This window comes from Siphateles boraxobius, unplaced genomic scaffold (assembly GCF_051911475.1).
Source record: "Siphateles boraxobius isolate OS27281-9 unplaced genomic scaffold, OSU_SipBor_1 158, whole genome shotgun sequence".
In the NCBI taxonomy this organism is placed as follows: Eukaryota; Metazoa; Chordata; class Actinopteri; order Cypriniformes; family Leuciscidae; genus Siphateles; species Siphateles boraxobius.
Genome location: NW_027508764.1, coordinates 587,501 through 607,500, shown reverse-complemented (window position 1 = coordinate 607,500; position 20,000 = coordinate 587,501). Strand labels below are relative to the sequence as shown.

General features: G+C 35.4%; 1 protein-coding gene across 2 annotated transcripts in view; it reads right to left on the bottom strand.

The window, feature by feature from the left end:
* Positions 1-20,000, bottom strand: part of LOC143738880 (A disintegrin and metalloproteinase with thrombospondin motifs 20) — a 133,143-nt gene that overhangs the window by 110,859 nt on the left and 2,284 nt on the right. For both annotated transcript variants that reach the window (XM_077230953.1, XM_077230952.1), the window contains exon 3: positions 13,401-13,569. Coding sequence is in view for 1 of the 2 variants with exons in the window: in XM_077230952.1 (XP_077087067.1) it covers positions 13,401-13,569 (169 nt within the window). In the remaining variant the exon portion in view is untranslated. The remainder of the gene's footprint in view (positions 1-13,400; positions 13,570-20,000) is intronic.

Genomic DNA, 20,000 nt, shown 5'->3' with positions numbered 1-20,000 from the left:
GTCAACAGGACAGTCATAAACACATTCACTGAACTGTGTGTCACACACACTGAACCTGGAGCTACGGCTCATTCCATCAGATTCCAGAAGAGGGTTAATCTATTCTATAATAAGAATTAAAAAATAAATAAAAAAATATATTCAGCAAAAACAGAACACAATAAAAAAAATTATTAATATAGATATATATTTTTGGTAATATTTTTTAATATATAAATATTTAAATATTAAATACATTTTTAAATATATTTAGCAAAAATAAATAAATAAAAATATAAATAAAATTAATTTTAAAATGTATTGAGCAAAAATAAATAAATACAAATAAATACATCAATAAATAAAATACATTTTAAATATATTTTGCAAAAATAAAATATAATAGATAAAATAATAAATAGGAATAAATATTTAAATATATATATTTAAATACATTAAAATATATTTAGCAAAAATCAAATAAATTAATAATAAAAATATATATTTAAATTAAATAAATTTTAAAATATATTTCGCAGCAATTACTTAAAAAATGCATACACTTATATACACAATTTCTTAAAAAACAAGTATTAATATCTCATGCCATTTTGTTTCTCAAATGTATCCTGTTTGAAGGATGGTATGATACTTTAACTTGAAACCAGATGAGGACCATTGTTAGATCTGCTTTTCAATGACGATAAGAAACTTCACAAACATTCATCAGAAACAAGCGATTCATCATATTCATGAATCATGTCTGAAACCCTGCAGACGTTATTAAGAGTGATCTATGGGAGATGCAGATGTTTCTTAGACTGAGCTTCACCTGAGACTGGACAAAAGCCCAAAAGATGAAAATTCTGATTCTGATCATTTACCATGAATAATATTAGTGTAATGGATCTGTTCAGATCATAAACACCAGTGTTATTTTAGTACTATGGTTACTAGTTTGTTTTTTTATATTATATTTTATTTCAGTTAATGTTTATTTTAATTGCAAATATTTAAGTTAATGATAACAACCCTGAGAAACACTAAACATGAGCAATGGCGACATGAAACTTGACACTACTAAACAGAAAACATGTCAAAAACGGCCTCAATGAACCAAAGCTGCACATTCATAAAAGAGAAACACACACACACACACACACACACACACACTCGTCTCCTGAACAGATGATGCGAATCGACCCGTATCGCCCTCAACCCTCTTCTCTCTCCGTACACCCGCCGGTCACATGACCCGAAGAGCCAGATAAACGCCAGCGTAAACGCACTGATCTGAACGCCAGGAACACGCTAACATCTCAAAGCAGCGCTTGAAGCTGAACCCTAAACACAAGTTTCAGACATCTTATAATCACAATTAAGACGCTTGTTATACCATTTGAGATATTTAAAACTTTTATATTTGCACATAAAATCCTAATTACATTTTACATTAAAGTTTTAGTCACACGTGACTCGCTAGTGTATTTCTCCAGCGGTGTAACGTACTGTGATAGTGAAGCCGCGAGTTACGATGTTGTACGGTAAACACACTCCTCTTTCGGTGTAACCATGAACATTGTATAAGCATTAGTTTCATGCGTCACTGAACGGAAGAGAGACTCTCGGGAGCGTAAACATCACATCCTTTTTATTTTTCCAGAGTCCTACACATAAAAATCGGTCTACAGGCTTTCATAGACAACCTAGGAAGTCTCGTTTTTTTACTTTCGTTACAAGCTGCTCACACATTTGCAATAAAATGCGCTTCATACATGATAGTTCTTACATACAGCCCCTTTAAGATGTTGAAACATCCGACTCTACATAAACTCGACATGGTTTTGAGCTTCTCTGATGACAGAGAGTGTAAATGGATCCACATCCAGATGTGGAGATGAACACTAACAGCCATTATTATGGAAACACATCTCTCAACACGTCTCAAGACGAGCCAGACGTGAGATCAGCGCTGACGGAGAACCACAGAAACTCCCCGGTGTTGTTTTAGTATCACTCAGGGACTCTTATAAGGTTTTATTATAGCATTTCAACCATGTGAATATTCACTATATCACACAGATTTTCACATCACACTCAAACTCACACCGAGCAGCACTATAAATGTAGAACTGTAGTTTCTACAGGACGGTTCTTCTGTCGGACACAATCGAGAGATCTGAGATGGACGTCTGCGACAAACATTCACCCGTATCTCGTGAGAACAATCGCTTCAGAGATAAAGATACAACGTTTGTTCTACACCCTCATCCTCTCGTTTCAGCAGACACAAACACACCAGAACATGTCCATGCAGGGAACAGAAATCACACATTAATATCTCAAACTCCACTCAAACCTCAATATAAACTCAATCGTTTCTCATTGAATGATCTTCACATTTATTTTACAGCTCTTACTGGATGATGACTATTCCTTTTTATCAGTCTGTAGAAAGTGTGATCAGATATGGCTTGTCCACATAGTATGATGATCTTTCTGTAAAATCAAAATCAAAGATACTATATATTGTTCGAACTTTCGATGAAAATGATTGGACTGAAAGACTATGCTAGAGGTGAAACTCGAAAAATTAGAATATTGTGCAAAAGTTATAATTTTGATGATTATGGCGTACAGCTTATGAAAAACCCAAATTCAAAATCTCAGAAAATTTGAATATTACATGAAATCAATAAAAAAAAAGAATTTTAAATACAGAAATGTCGGCCCTCTGAAAAGTATGATCATGCATATGTATATAGTTATATATACTAAATGTATTAGTTTCACCTTTTAATTTGAATTACTGAAATACATGAACTTTTGCACGATATTCTAATTTTTCGAGTTTCACCTGTAGTATTCAGACTAAATGAGGCTAAAAGGGTTTAAAGCGTCCCGTCTCATGTTCTCTACCGCTCTTATGAACTCGATCCGTCTGGAAGAAGAACTTTCCGTTATAAACGAAACAGCTTTAAAAACTCTTTTGTACCGGTACCAGTATCAATTAGACTGTTGAACATGAATTAGTGAAGTTATTTCTTTTTATGTGTATGGTGTGTATGAATATTTTGTGTCATTTTTTTTAATGTATCAGGTTTTGGCGAAATGCTGGCCATTCAAAATTTCCAATAAAGTATATTTCATTTAATTTCATGACTTGGGCATCTGTATAAAATCTGAGACATTAACGCACTTGAGAACGCCATTAAATTAACTCATAAAAGAGTTAAAAGCAACCTTTGAGCATTAAACATTCAGGGAAGCATAACGTCATCGTCCATCCGCTTGGCATCCTATAAACTGGGACAGTTGGCACGATCCGAACACATCCCATCTTCCCTTTCATCCTCCTCGGTCTCTCCCCGCACAATCGCAGCTCTGATTCAAGACAAGACTGCTCTTTCAAGCCCGACATAAAGAAGTGCCCCATCACTGACCCTCACAAAGACAGGCTTTATGTGTCCGCACAACCTGTGTCTCAAACCATCCTGAAGCACTGCACACAGCCTCACTACAGCAGCTTTAGGACGCCTTCATTATTAACACATAATCATAAGACATCAGTCATTCGTTTTATAACCAAGGTTTGAGTATCACTCTAGTTGTAATAAATATGGAAGTTTATTGTCTAAATATGTGTGTTACAGAAGGTCGTGTGATCTGAATCTGAAATAAACAAGACTTTTACACAGTCTTTTTTGACTTGTTATCCGGTAAATATGTCTAAAAATTCTTGAATATTGAATATCTTGAATATTGGGTTTGTATTGGGAACAGTGTAAAGTTACTTTTAAAAGTAATGCGTTACAATATTGTGTTTCTCCCTAAAAAGTAACTAATTGTCTTACTTAGTTACTTTATATGGAAAGTAATGTGTTGTTACTTTTCGCTACTTTTTCTCACCTCGGCTGGGCTTGATTGTTTGTTTTATAAAAACAAAATGTTTGCAAATGTAAAAGCCCTTTTCACACATGAAGAAATGAATAAGCCTCAGGCTGAAAGAAATGCAAATTCATGCCTGTAATTTTAAAGCTTTCAGCTGTGCTGCCATTCTGAATAAACTCAGCAATAAAACTACAAAATTAATTATTTTTTGATTATTAATATGGTTGAATCAATTTATGGAAGGTCAGCAGCAAAGATATTGGTTAATAAAGTGAGATTAAATACATTAAGTACACTTGTGTTATTTAACATATTGCAGGTTTGTGTAATATTCTGAATATGCATTTAACTGCTTTTATTAATTTTGAGGAATACTGAATCTGTTTTTGAGCAAGTAAATGGATTCTCACATTAATCTAGAACTACAGTAACCATCATGTTTACACATTTATCTTTGCATGTACTCGCGATTTCTCTGAACATGCAGACAGGAGAGGCGTCAGTCAATACATGGGATAAATAAGTAACTTGAGTTACATTTTTGAAAAAGTAACAGATATATTGGAATAAATGTAAAAGTAATGCATTACTTTACTAGTTACCTGAAAAAAAGTAATCTGATTACATAACTTGAGTTACTTTTTAATGCGTTACCAACAACAGTGGTTATGAACATGAATGTATTTTGTCTATCTGCACTAAAAATGTTTCTTTTTTATGTAGTGTAGTTAGTTTTATATTTATAATTTGTGACATTGTTGGCAGATTTTTGTTCTTGTTTTAAGCACAAAATCACTTAATTTTGATGTTTTTGTCAGAAAACAAGTCTTAATATCTTTAGTCATTGTTCTTGATTCTTAAATCTTGATTTAAGAATGTCTAGATATTTGTGCTGGAAAAAAGCATTAGTTATGATACAGTGTTCACTAAAACCCTTTAAATGGGTTAATTTAGTGTCTTCAGGCACAGATCACTGAACACACAGACTCAGCTGTGTGTCATGCACAAAAACCATTACCAATCTACATGAAGCGTTTCCCCCATAAACCCCGAAGATCCTGGTTAATCTGTCTGCCTTTGCAGCATTCATCTGGAGATCTGGCACTCCTCAAACACAAAACAAACAGAGCCGCTCTGAAACTGAGCTGTCCTGGCAACTCTGCAGCCAGCGAACGCACTACGCCAGATTAAGTCCAGACGGCAGCGCTAGCTTGGGCGTGTGTGTGCCGCGAGCGAACTGAGCTTAAACACTTCTGGATCTCTGGCACTGGCGGCAGGTGCACGAGCGCACAGGTGATCAATCTCACGCAAGCCCCTTTAAAGGGGAAGTTCACTCAAAAATGAAAATTACCCCATGATTTACTCACTCTGAAGCCATCCTAGGTGTTTATGACATTCTTCTCTCAGGAGAATACAATCAGAGTTATATTAAAAAATGTCCTGGCTCTTCCAAGCTTTATAAGGGCAGTAAATGGCTGTCCAAGTCCATATAAGTGCACCAATCCATCATAAAAGTGCACCTATCCATCATAAAAGTGCATCTATCCATCATAAAAGTGCATCTATCCATCATAAAAGTGCATCTATCATCATTAAAGTGCATCTATCCATCATAAAAGTGCATCTATCCATCATTAAAGTGCATCTATCATCATAAAAATGCATCTGTCCATCATAAAAGTGCATCTATCCATCATAAAAGTGCTTCTATCATCATAAAAGTGCATCTATCCATCATAAAAGTGCATCTATCCATCATTAAAGTGCATCTATCATCATAAAAGTGCGTCTATCCATCATAAAAGTGCATCTATCGTCATAAAAGTGCATCTGTCCATCATAAAAGTGCATCTATCCATCATAAAAGTGCATAAAAGTGCATCTATCCATCATAAAAGTGCATAAAAGTACATCTGTCCATCATAAAAGTGCATCTATCATCATAAAAGTGCATCTATCCATCATAAAAGTGCATCTATCATCATAAAAGTGCATCTATCCATCATAAAAGTGCATCTATCATCATAAAAGTGCATCTATCCATCATAAAAGTGCATCTATCCATCATAAAAGAGCATCTATCCATCATAAAAGTGCATCTATCATCATAAAAGTGCATCTATCCATCATAAAAGTGCATCTATCCATCATAAAAGTGCATCTGTCCATCATAAAAGTGCATCTACCATCATAAAAGTGCATAAAAGTGCATCTATCCATCATAAAAGTGCATAAAAGTGCACCTGTCCATCATAAAAGTGCATCTATCATCATAAAAGTGCATCTATCATCATAAAAGTGCATCTGTCCATCATAAAAGTGCATCTATCCATCATTAAAGTGCATCTATCCATCATAAAAGTGCATCTATCCATCATTAAAGTGCATCTATCATCATAAAAGTGCATCTGTCCATCATAAAAGTGCATCTATCGTCATAAAAGTGCATCTGTCCATCATAAAAGTGCATCTATCCATCATAAAAGTGCATAAAAGTGCATCTATCCATCATAAAAGAGCATCTGTCCATCATAAAAGTGCATCTGTCCATCATAAAAGTGCATCTATCCATCATAAAAGTGCATCTATCATCATAAAAGTGCATCTATCATCATAAAAGTGCATTTATTCATCATAAAAGTGCATGTATCATCATAAAAGTGCATCTATCCATCTTAAAAGTGCATCTGTCCATCATAAAAGTGCATCTATCATAATAAAAGTGCATCTGTCCATCATAAAAGTGCATCTATCCATCATAAAAGTGCATAAAAGTGCATCTGTCCATCATAAAAGTGCATCTATCCATCATAAAAGTGCATCTATCATCATAAAAGTGCATCTGTCCATCATAAAAGTGCATCTATCCATCATAAAAGTGCATCTATCCATCATAAAAGTGCATCTATCATCATAAAAGTGCATCTATCCATCATAAAAGTGCATCTATCCATCATTAAAGTGCATCTATCATCATAAAAGTGCATCTGTCCATCATAAAAGTGCATCTATCATCATAAAAGTGCATCTGGCCATCATAAAAGTGCATCTATCATCATAAAAGTGCATAAAAGTGCATCTATCCATCATAAAAGTGCATCTATCCATCATTAAAGTGCATCTATCATCATAAAAGTGCATCTGTCCATCATAAAAGTGCATCTATCATCATAAAAGTGCATCTGTCCATCATAAAAGTGCATCTATCCATCATAAAAGTGCATAAAAGTGCATCTGTCCATCATTAAAGTGCATCTATCATCATAAAAGTGCATCTATCCATCATAAAAGTGCATAAAAGTGCATCTATCCATCATAAAAGTGCATCTATCATCATAAAAGTGCATCTATCCATCATAAAAGTGCATCTATCCATCATAAAAGTGCATCTGTCCATCATAAAAGTGCATCTATCATCATAAAAGTGCATAAAAGTGCATCTATCCATCATAAAAGTGCATCTATCCATCATTAAAGTGCATCTATCATCATAAAAGTGCATCTATCATCATAAAAGTGCATCTATCCATCATAAAAGTGCATAAAAGTGCATCTATCATCATAAAAGTGCATCTGTCCATCATAAAAGTGCATCTATCCATCATAAAAGTGCATAAAAGTGCATCTGTCCATCATAAAAGTGCATCTATCATCATGAAAGTGCATCTATCCATCATAAAAGTGCATCTATCCATCATAAAAGTGCATTTATTCATCATAAAAGTGCATCTATCCATCATTAAAGTGCATCTGTCCATCATAAAAGTGCATCTATCATCATAAAAGTGCATAAAAGTGCATCTATCCATCATAAAAGTGCATAAAAATGCATCTGTCCATCATAAAAGTGCATCTATCATCGTAAAAGTGCATCTATCCATCATAAAAGTGCATCTATCCATAATAAAAGTGCATTTATTCATCATAAAAGTGCATCTATCATCATAAAAGTGCATTTATTCATCATAAAAGTGCATCTATCATCATAAAAGTGCACAAAAGTGCATCTATCCATCATAAAAGTGCATAAAAGTGCATCTGTCCATCATAAAAGTGCATCTATCATCATAAAAGTGCATCTATCCATCATAAAAGTGCATTTATTCATCATAAAAGTGCATCTATCCATCATAAAAGTGCATTTATTCATCATAAAAGTGCATCTATCCATCATAAAAAGTACATCAATCCATCATAAACAGTGCAATCTCCAGGCTGAAAAACTGTGCTAATTCGCAAATCCAGGTGATTGGAGCAAAATACTGTAGTGGACTTTTACTTTCTGAACCTGGACTTTACACCTCTGCTTGAGTGTGACTAAATCATGGGGTCATTTTCATTTTTGGGTGAACTATCCCTTTAAGATAAGGCATTTCAGCCATCTTTAAAACAGCTGTTTCAGTCATATCTCTTTGAATGGGGAAACATTTAATTATTCAAAGCTGTATTCAATTTCATATCTGAAATGCCAATGAAATCCACTGCAGTGACACAAGACTTTACCAATCACCAATTGGCTGTTTTATTTAGGCTGTTTTAATTTACAATAGCTCACTGGATGACAACTAGTGACTCAATTGGATCTGTTTTTATTCTCTTCAATAATTTTAGGTAAAAAATTTGTTACACAACACAACTGAGATCTGAGCAATGAGCAGCATCTGAGACTCTGAACATCAGTTATCAGTGTGTATCTCACGAGAGACGCTGAGTAAGCGAGGTGTTAAACAGCAGATAGAGTGACTCATTTGTCCGGCCGTGACTTGCAAAGCTTTGGAAATATTTTCCAGCAACACCCTGCAGTCTAATACATGCTCAGATCTTTGATTTTCTAATCACTTATGCTTTATAATGGGAGCATAAGTCACAGCGAGAGAAACTACCAAGCAAAGACCCAGAACACTGTAGCAACCACCTAGCAACTGTAACTAGAGGAATAAAGTTTGTGAACAAACTTTGATGTTGGCTTGAGAAAAGCCTAGCCTGAAAGTTTGAAGTAATTGGGATAGATGGATGGATGGATGGATGGATGGATGGATGGATGGATGGATGGATGGATGGATGGATGGATGGATGGATGGATGGATGGATGGATGGATGGATAGATAGATAGATAGATAGATAGATAGATAGATAGATAGATAGATAGATAGATAGATAGATAGACACACAAATGAATGGATGGATGGATGGATAATTCCTATTTTTATGGAATAATGCAGTGTTTATCATAAATAATTTATAGGTGCACATCATCATTATTGTGTTACTAATCTTGAATGAAAATAAGTTATCTTCTCCGATGACGTGGGCGGGGCAACCTGTCACTCACATGAGATCAGCCAATAGCAAACCACAACCATCCAATCAATTCCACACAGACACAATCAAGCCCCGCCCACATTTGTTCTTGTTCCAGAAGCGTTTCACTGGGATATGGGGACAAAAGAGAAGCATATCTTTCCTTTCATGAAGACTGTAATACAGCAACACTGACACTGACTCCTCTTCTTCAAAGCGTTCCGTATCTGAGCATCAAATCATTATCAGATTGAACCAAAAGCACCTTCAGCTGAGCTCTTTTCATACTCATCAATCTCTTTGATGCACGACCCCGATCCAGCGTCACTTCTTCACAACAGAGACGCGAAGGAGTGCAGATGAAGAGTTCACCACAAAAATCATCATTTACACACTCATGTGCAAAGGATCGTACATCTAAATGTCTAGGTAAATGTTTCATGTCTAGGTCAAGCACTTGCAGCGTTGTAGAATATGGCAGCATCATATTACTATTTTATGATGCTTTATTAAAAGTCACACATGTTTGAATGACATGTAAATAATGATTTGTGCATGCATGATCTAAACAAGACTTTATTTTTACAGTTTTACAGTTTTTAAATAGTCGTTTTTGACTTGCTTTCCAGTAAATACATCTAAAACTTGAGAATCTTTGAGAAGCAACGCAGCACATTGGGTTTGTATTGGGAACAGTGTTGGGGAAAGTTACTTTTAAAACTAAAGTGTTACAATACTGTGTTACTCCCTAAAAAAATAACTAATTGTCTTATTAGTTATGGAAAGTAATGTAAGTTACTTTTGCGCTACTTTTCCTCACTTCGTTTAAAAAAAAAAAAATGTAAAAGCCCTTTCACACCATTATCTCTTTAAGGCCGCGTCCACACGAAGCCAGAGCTTTCCCTATCCGATCTTTTTTTTCCTCGTTCTAAAAAAAAATTCCGTAAACACGGCGCCGTCTCAGGAAAAATTTCTGCGTACACACGAAACCACTGAAACCGATGTAGTATACATGCCAGACCAGTATGAGGCGCTGTAATTCTGACACAGATACACTAAAAACAGAGAAGAAGACTTGCGCATTAACCTTGCGCGCTGTATACAATAATTATTAGGAACAGTGGCTTCTTTTTTTCTTTCTTTTTAACCAAGAACTTTATTGAACAATATGAAAAACCATAAATGGCCTGCACAAAATAGGGATGAGTCACGATATTCGATTAGTTAGCAGACGCATAAAGCTTGCCACAAAGAACCAGCAAATAGCATCATTATGAATGTGTCAAATTAAGCAAGGAGACATTTTAATTATTTATTAATATACTAGTGTTTTCTGTGACGATGCTGACTCGCCACCTTCGCAGTAGGTGAAGGTGCCTACAGAGGGAAATGCACACTTCATACGGATTATAAGAGAGTTGTCTGTTTCTTTTCGTTTTGAATTGTTTTGTTTAAAAGTAGACATTTCAAGCTTAGATATATTTCTGAGTTTCTGTTCATTTATGAGACGAGCTCCAGTTCACGTGGGATGCAAGTTATATCGCGTCGGCGCCTCCGTGTCCTGATGGCTATTGTCTGCTATATTTGCTTCTTATTTATTAAATCCCGGCAATTGGTTGATGAAACATTGATTAAAATTAAGATACAATTTACACAAAACGAAATTCACTTTAAAGAAAGGCTTTATATAAAACAAAACTTAATGAAGTGGTCAAAATGATGTGTCTTGATATTGCGCATCTTATGATAAGGCAACTCGCGCTGTTCACTTTTCATATAATCAACATATATCAAATGGAAAAAATAACATATTATTTAAACATAAATATGAAACTAAAATTTCTTTAATGGCTACAACATGTAGCACTACTGTACAGAGAAATGTAATGTCGGAGCGAACGCCGTGTCACTGGTGAGCATGAGGGGCAGAGGTGCGTTTTTTGAATAATAATAAAATAATTCCCAGCGATCGTCGAATATTATTTTTGCTTGAAATGCCCATCCCTACAAAATACGAAATGTCTTAATCAGACAAAATAGCCTACAAGCATCATAGCATAAGAAAGAAATATAAACAAATAAAGAAGTAAAATAAAGAAATAAAATAAAAATACATTAAAGTAGGCCTAAATAATAAATAAAGAAATAAAAGAGGCTCACTAGCTTCTGAAGCATGAACACAAGCAAGTAGTCGCAGTTGCTGTTTTATTTAAGATTTAGACCCTACTGATTTAGCGCGTCTGACTAGTCGACACGTGGGGTGATGACATCATCGTTTCACAAAATATACGGATTGGCCGTACACACGAAGACGCAAGGGTGTCGTTTTCAGATTCATCCACCCTGGGACCCGGTTTCAAATAATAGCAGTTTCAGTCTCCCAAAACGCCGGATCCGTCTGGACGAAGCGCCGATCCGATAACAAATTTGTACGTATACAGCTAAACGCGTCTCCGTGTGGACAGGGCCTAAGATCTCACTAAATGCTTCTGAAGTGAAGGATCACCAGTGTTTCTGTGCTTCGGAGATTCCTGCAAAGTGTCTGGAGCTGATTTACTTTCATTAGATGAAGAATTCCAATAACCGGCTCATAACGAAGAAGCTAATCCTCACAATAACCACACGCAAGCAAGCTTAAAACGACACCGCTGAGGATGAAAACACTGACTTAGTTTCCACACGCTCAAAACTGATCCTGAACAGTCATATATTCGTCACATTTGAGCTCTGAAACGCCAGTGTTTCCTCGTCTCTGCTCCAGCGATTGCTAACGGAGATGTGATGCGTCCCAATTCGCATATCATCCATCCTAAATAGTATTCGAAAATAGAATTGGTACATCGCAAATTGTAGTATGTTGAAATGAGTCTCCAAAGAGACCCGGATGGTCTACTGTTTCCAGTCTGCTGCAGATCCGCGGACGCGCTAGCGGCTAATATTGCCCATAACCAGTGTTGGGTAAGTTACGCTAAAAAAGTAATTAATTACTACGGTAGTTACTAGGGATAGTTACTAGTTACAGGGATAGACATGAAACTGTTTTTTTGAGCTGCGTGTCCCGAGGACTAGTTGAGATAACCAGTCCGATCTCACGGCATTTCATACGTATTATACAAGGTGGCTAATTCGAACGAATTTGTACAATTGTGGTCGTACGATTTAGCAACTTCAAACTTCAACTTCAAATGCATTCGAATTGCCGTGAGATCGGATTGGTCTATACACAGTATTTAGCTCAATTACATCAGAAGTAACTGAAAATTAAGAGTAATCCCTTACTTTACTTTTTCTAGGGAAAAGTAATTAAATTACAGTAACTAATTACTGCCCACAACCCATTGCGTGTTGGATTAAATTAGAACTACAAACACGAGTAAAAAGTGTTAAAAAACTACAGATATGGAGGATGTGAGTCCTGTGGTTATGAGGTTTAGATAAAAGGGTTTGAGTGATTCATTAAATCATTATCAGTATCTAACCTGACGGTGTCCACATTATATTTCACCTGCAGCAGCGTTGCGAACTTTTAACTTTTAAATGCATTATTATATTCAAACTGCAAACACATGAGGAGAGTCTCCGCATGAAAGACCCACGACTGCGGATCAACGTGATACAACACATGTGACCCTGGATCACGAAACCAACAATACATTGTATGGGTCAAAATTATCGATTCTGTCATGCCAAAAATCATTAGGATAATAAGTAAATATTATGTTCCATGAAGATATTTTGTAAATTTCCAAACCGTAAATGTATAAAACATTTATTTTTGTGAGTGAATGCAGCAAAATCGTAAACATAAATGCACAACTTAAAAGACGATTTTCTCAATGTTTAGATTTTTTTGCACCTTCAAATTCCAGATTTTCAATAGTTGTATCTCAGACAAATATTGTCCTATCATAACAAACCATACTGTATTTAATCAGCTTTCAGTTAATGTATAAATCTCAATTTTAGAAAATTGACCCATGTGACTGGTTTTGTGGTCCAGGGTCACATTTCTCTCTGAAACGGTAGGAAATTATATAGTTTGCATGGAGGATTTTAACTGTGAAAGATGATTGACAGGGCACGTAACTAAGCGACAGACCTGTCCATTAAAGATGACGAAGTAATATGTCCCAAAGCTTGCATACTCTTTTGCTACAAACTCAAAAGTCTGGACTGTTTCTTCACAAAAAGAGTACAAACTTCTGTGGAGCTGGGCCTGAGGCTGTTACCTGAGGAGGTGCAGTGCTGCGGGTCATGTGACCTCGAGTCATGTGACCTCGTGTCTGTGTGTCTGTAGACCAGGTGAGGTTTGTTGTGCTCTTCCTCATACTCGTCTTCATCGGCGCCCAGCAGCGGCTCCAGGAACACCTGACCGATGTGTGTCGTGAACGTGCCGATCTGAAGAGGAAAGCAGAACACAGCCATTCCTTACTTTATTACATGATCAGACACACAATATTCACCCGCTGGAAAAATCATCTACAGATTCATTCCACACCAGACTGGAAAAACAAAACACCTACAACATTGGCATCTTTTATTAAATGGATGTTCTTGCTGTTTTATAAAACTATTTATAGATTTTGGTCCACTTTATGCTGTATCTAACAACACATTTTGTTAAGTGGCATAATGGCATATAAATAAATAAATAACAGTTTAAAATATATCAATACTTCAATAAATAAATAAATATGTAATATTAAACAAAATGAGTTAAAAATTAAATCCATTTATAGTAAAATTAATAAATAAATATTATAAATAAATAAAATGTTGTTAGAAATATGACAAATGAACAAAATAAACAAAATAAATATTAAAAATAACTAAAATAATGAAATAAATAAAAATGATAGTAAATATATATATATATATATATATGAAAAGTAAAATAAATAAATAAACAAGTTAAAGTTAAAAAGAATAGTAAACAAAATAAGTTAAAGATTATGAAATTAAAAAATGAATAGTAAAACAAATAAATAAAAATACATATTGTATAGTTAAAAAATAAAAATGTAAAAAGTAATAAAATAAACAGTACAATAAATAAATACATAAAAAATGAATAGAAAATAAATAACTAAAAATGGATAGTACATACAAAAGTAAAATAAAATAAATCTAAATAATCTAAATGAACGTAAATTAATGTTCAAAAAAACTATAAAAATAATAAATAATGAGGCATAATGATTGACATTCCTAAGGATCCCGAAGCCCCCCCCCCCCCCCCCCGGATCATGGTTTATCACCACGGCAACACATTCAAACACAGAATTCCAAAGTCCTGCACACATTCCCAACGGGAGCCGTTACATCAGTCAGATCCGGAGCGCTGCTAGTGTAATGACACTGTATGGAAAACATACCAGCAAATAATGAAGTGGAAGAATGCTTGTGTTTGCCTGAACGAATGGAAACATGTTTGACATGAACTCTATTAGTTTTCCAGCGTGTGTCACAGAGGCGATCCACATCTCTGGATCACAATCTCTGTCAATCACATCCCCGTCACTGGCCTGGTATTCGTCTTCCCTCAGAAACAAGTGAGGAAATAAATGTCATTTCTGTCTCGTCCCACGGCGTGACCTTCACAAGAAGAGCCTTTTCCACAAAAACACACTGTGTTGCTATTACACCACACACTGACTGCCAAAACAAATCAAACCAGACCAAACACTAATGACACCCAAAAAAGGACTAAATCACTACAAAAAGTAGCACAACAGTCGTCGATGTGATTCAAGCACTGTATCTGACAGATGTGTGAGGAAAAGGGTTGAATGTTGTGCATGTTGTTTTGAGTGACAGCAGAAACGAGTAAAAGCGTCTCATTAAGATGATGTCACTCAACACACAGCGTTCATTAGGCCCGATTCACAGGATGAGAGTGTGAATATTTCCGTTTCAAACCTTCTGACAGGCAAACACTCGCTCAAAGCCTCGGGGATGAACATGACAAAACTGTACCTTCACACGTGCACTCGCAAATCAAACCACAAATCCCTAAGAATACAGTAACACACACACACACACACACACACACTCACGTGTACTCTGATGGGCTTCGACTGGGCTTCGATATTGATTGATATACAGTTAAAAACTCATAAAACCTGTCAAGAACAAGTCTGGCTTATAGTGTATCAAGTGATAAAATATCACTAACTTATCAGCAAGTACATTTTTGCACAAAAAAAGATAAAATAAATAAAGTCTATTTTTAGGACCATTGAGATTTTTTGCATTGTGACATTATTTATCATGATAATTAAAATAATTTGCTTCCAAGTGCACATTAATGTGAAGATAAAATGTGTTATTGTAACTGAAAGTATATATTTAACACATATAAGATTTAAATTAAGCAAAAAGTATTTTTACTGCAAAAAATAGACTTACTTTTTTTCTTCAATTCTGCAAAATATAATTATATAAAATATAAATATTGTTTATATATATAATTAAAGTAATTATAATTTATGCAAAATATGATTATATATAAATAATAATTATGATTTGCACAAATTATTTGTTTAAATTAGTGTTTTTTATATATAATTTATATATAATGTGTGTATAATATAATATAATATAATATAATATAATATAATATAATATAATATAATATAATATAATTGAATATAATATAATTGAATATAATATAATTGAATATAATATAATATAATATAATATAATATAATATAATATAATATAATATAATATAATATAATAAAAAGTGTGTAATGTGAACATTTTATCTTCACATTTCATTAATAACTTTAATGGTTGTATATATACAGTACATATAAAACATCACAATTTAATATTATAATTAAAATGGATGTTTAATGTTTAAATGATTCATCCATGTACTTTAGCATGACATTATAACCATATTTCAACTTTAAGTCTGTTGGCAGGGAAGTGACTCCGGATTAACGCTTCGGTTTTCCAGTGTAAATCCCGTGGCTCCTGCCAGCTGTGGGCATCAGAGGTCACCCGAGGTCACGCTCACACACACACACACACACACACACACACACACACGCACATCTGTCCCGCAGGTTATTACGCTCAGGTGCGGACAGAGGCTGTCGTCGATCTGAGAGATCAGCGCACCTGACCATCTTATACTTTAACACACGCTTTCTGTGCACTGAAGGATTATGGGTCGGTCTGTCACCTCACTGTCAGCGGATTCTCTCTCATCCCATAATGCAATGCTTCTGACTACCAAAGGCTCTGTCCTTCTTGTTCACTGTCTAGCAGGATTGGAAACTAGCGGCTGCTGTTGAGATCTGAACACTGAAACGAAACAGAAAATAAAAAAAACGCTAAAGAACGGACATCAGTCGGCCCTTCACTGTAAATCTGTCTTTCAGTCTGAATCTGATTTCAATCTGATTTAGTGTTATAGTGTCAGTGTGTGTGCAATTATCAAACTGTTCAGATGACAAAATCAACTAAACGGTTACGAATTTTAACTTGTTTGTTTATTTATGGTTAAAGGGAAAATGTAGCAAAATATGAAATGTAAATAAAAAATGTAAAAAGATTTTTTACATTTTCAATCTAAAAAATTCATCCTCTTGACACTTTAACATAAAAATCACAATTTTAAAACGTCAAATAATGCGCTAAATATGACAGTAATAATTTGTTTGCATTTTTACTTCTCTGATGACAAACAAAACAAACTTGAATAAATATGGTCGAAAATCTTATTTTTAATCATTTTAACATGTTTTTTGTTCACAACTATTTTCATGGTGAGAAACAGGTTAAAATGTAGCAAAATATAAAAAGAACATTTTTAAATAATATTAATAATACTAATAAATTTTTATATAAATTACAAAAGTTATTAAAGTTTATCTTCAATTAAAAGAAAAGTATAAAATTAATTCTGTCCTCCTCTGGACACTGGAAGCAAAAATCTAGTTTTATCATTTTTAAACTTTTAAAGTGTGCTTGTTCACGACTATTTTAATGCTGAGAAACAGATTAAATGTAGCAAAATACAAAATACGAAGAAAAAAATGGTTCTAAAAATGTTTTTAAAAAAAGTTTCTTTTCAATTAAAAAAAATCTAAAACTAACTCTGGTCTCTGGAAAGCATTAAAAATAATTTAAACAAAAAAAAAGCTTTGGTTTTAACTTTGAATTGAAGCAGCTGAAGAGCGCCTGATGCATCATCTTTATGTCTATGTTGCAAGCCCTCCTCGGGCTGTTTACGACACGAGCGAGACGAAACACGCGTTCCTGTCGTCCTCTGAGCTCTGAGACTGATGAACGACTCGATGACGACCCCATGACCTCATCAGAGACTAAACGAGCCGCCCTGCAGCGACTAATCACCTGTATTACCTGAGATCACTAATTACCAGATGACCGTATGCAAACGGGTCAGGAGCACATCCTCAGAGACGGCCTGAGGTCGTCCGCAAGAGCACGGGTTGAGCAAACGGACTATATTTGACAGACTAGACAGCTGGGTGTCATATGAACCCAATCACATCCGTTCATTCTGTCCCACACCAGTCACTTGCCCTAAAATAACTAGCAGTCATGCCATGAGAAAAATAACTCAACTAAAACAAAGCCTAATCCTCACAGAGAGAACGAATCCTGAATTCATGCAATTACTGTAATAATGAGCTTCCTGCTAGTCAAAAAAAAATGCATTAACCGCTTAACTTCTAGTTATCTGCTGTGACATCACAAAAAAACACTCAATGTTACTAGTCACCAGCCCATATGTTATATGTTAACCCAGACAGCAACATAGTTTCGGCCCAGATCCGGCTTACATCTGGTACATGTACCCTGAGTTTATGCTCACTAGTCCAATCCATTATAGGAGAACAAAAGTGAACAACTCAACAAAACCAAAGCCTAATCCTCACAGAGGGAATTAATCCTGTATTCATGGCGGTATTAACGTAATTACCCAGAAAGCAACATAGTGTCGGCCCAGATCCGGTCCACATCTGGATGCTTGTGGGCCGGATCTGGGCCGACACTACTGTGTGTTGCTGTCTGGTTATGAATTTCCTGCAAGTAAAAACGTGAAAGTTAGAAACAGTCTGACAAACCATCTGCTGTGATATCACAAAAAACAACCGAAATGGAGCTTTTAACAACCTCTACATGATACTAGTTACCAACCTAGATCTCTAACCACTTACCCTGAGTTTAAACTCACTAGTTAAGTCTACCCAACTCATTTAAACTAAAATAACTAGCAGTTTAAAAATCCACATCTTTGTAAAACTCGCAATTACAAGTTGAGAAACACTCTGACTAATCCCAGTTAACTATTGCGACATCACAAAAAACAACCGAAACGAAACAGCTAGCAAACACATTGGGCCCTATTTTAAAGATCTAAGCTCATGGTGTAAAGCTCACGGTGCAGGTGCACTTAGGGCGTCTGAATCCACTTTTGCTAGTTTAACGACGGGATAAATGGTCGTCGGTCCTGGCGCATGATCTAAAAGGGTCGTCTATATTCTCTTAATGAGTAATGGTGTGTTTTGGGCGTAACGTGAAATAAACCAACCAGAGTCTCATCTCCCATTCCCTTTAATAGCCAGTTGCGCTCGCGTCATGGCGGATTCGCTATTTACATGATGGAATTAGCAAGCAAAAACACTGAACGTTTCTCTAGCGAGCAAACGGATCTGGTCGTGCGCGAGGTTAAAGCCGGATTCACCATTTCTTTATGAACACAATATTAATCTTTTACATTTTAATCCTTTTATTTTTTTTATATTTGGCATGTTTGTGTGCTGCTGCGCATCCCTGTGTGTGTAATAAGCAGAGTGTGTGTGTAATAAGCAGAGGGGACGCGCGTTGTGGACCCGCCTATAGGCTCATATTACTAACGCGCTCTTTAGATAACAGCAAAATAAAACTACACCATTGACTTTAGACCAGGTTAAATGGACACAGTCTATTTCAGTCGCCTCAAAATAGCAAGAATGCGCCTGAACACACCTTGTTTTCAGACCAGCAGCCTATGGGTAAACAAATGGGTGCAAATGCATTTGCTATTTAAACAACGTTGTGCAGGACGTGAAAATGATACCGGTGTCGGGATAAAACTAGCAAAAAACACTTGCCTGGCGCTGCATTGCACCGGGTGTATGATAGGGCCCTAAACATTACTAATTACCAGCCCAGATCTTTAACCACTAACTGAGTTTATACTCACTAGTCCAGTCCGTTCTCTAATGCCCTTGTTGTACTTGGAACTAGACTCGATTTCCTATGGCACTAGCCCATTGGCAGCAGCTTCATCAGGTGACAGATCTTTAGTTTTCTGCTAGTTAAAACTGCTCACGTCTTTGTTGAACTTGCAATTACAAGTTGAGAAACACTCTGACTAATCCCAGTTTACCACTGTGACCTGACAAAAAACAACCAAAGCGAAACAATTAGCAAACACTAAACGTTACTAGTTACCAGATCTTTAACCACTAACTCTGAGTTTATACTCACTAAAGTCCAGTTCATTCTCGTATGCCATTGTTGAACTGGTAACTAGACTTGAACATGGCAGCAGCTTCAGTCAAGTCAAATAAAATCAAGTCAAATCAAGTCAAGTCAAGTCAAGTCAAATAAAATCAAGTCAAGTCAAGTCAAGTCAAGTCAAGTCAAATAAAATCAAGTCAAGTCAAGTCAAGTCAAATAAAATCAAGTCAAGTCAAGTCAAATAAAATCAAGTCAAATCAAGTCAAGTCAAATCAAATAAAATCAAGTCAAGTCAAGTCAAGTCAAGTCAAATAAAATCAAGTCAAGTCAAGTCAAATAAAATC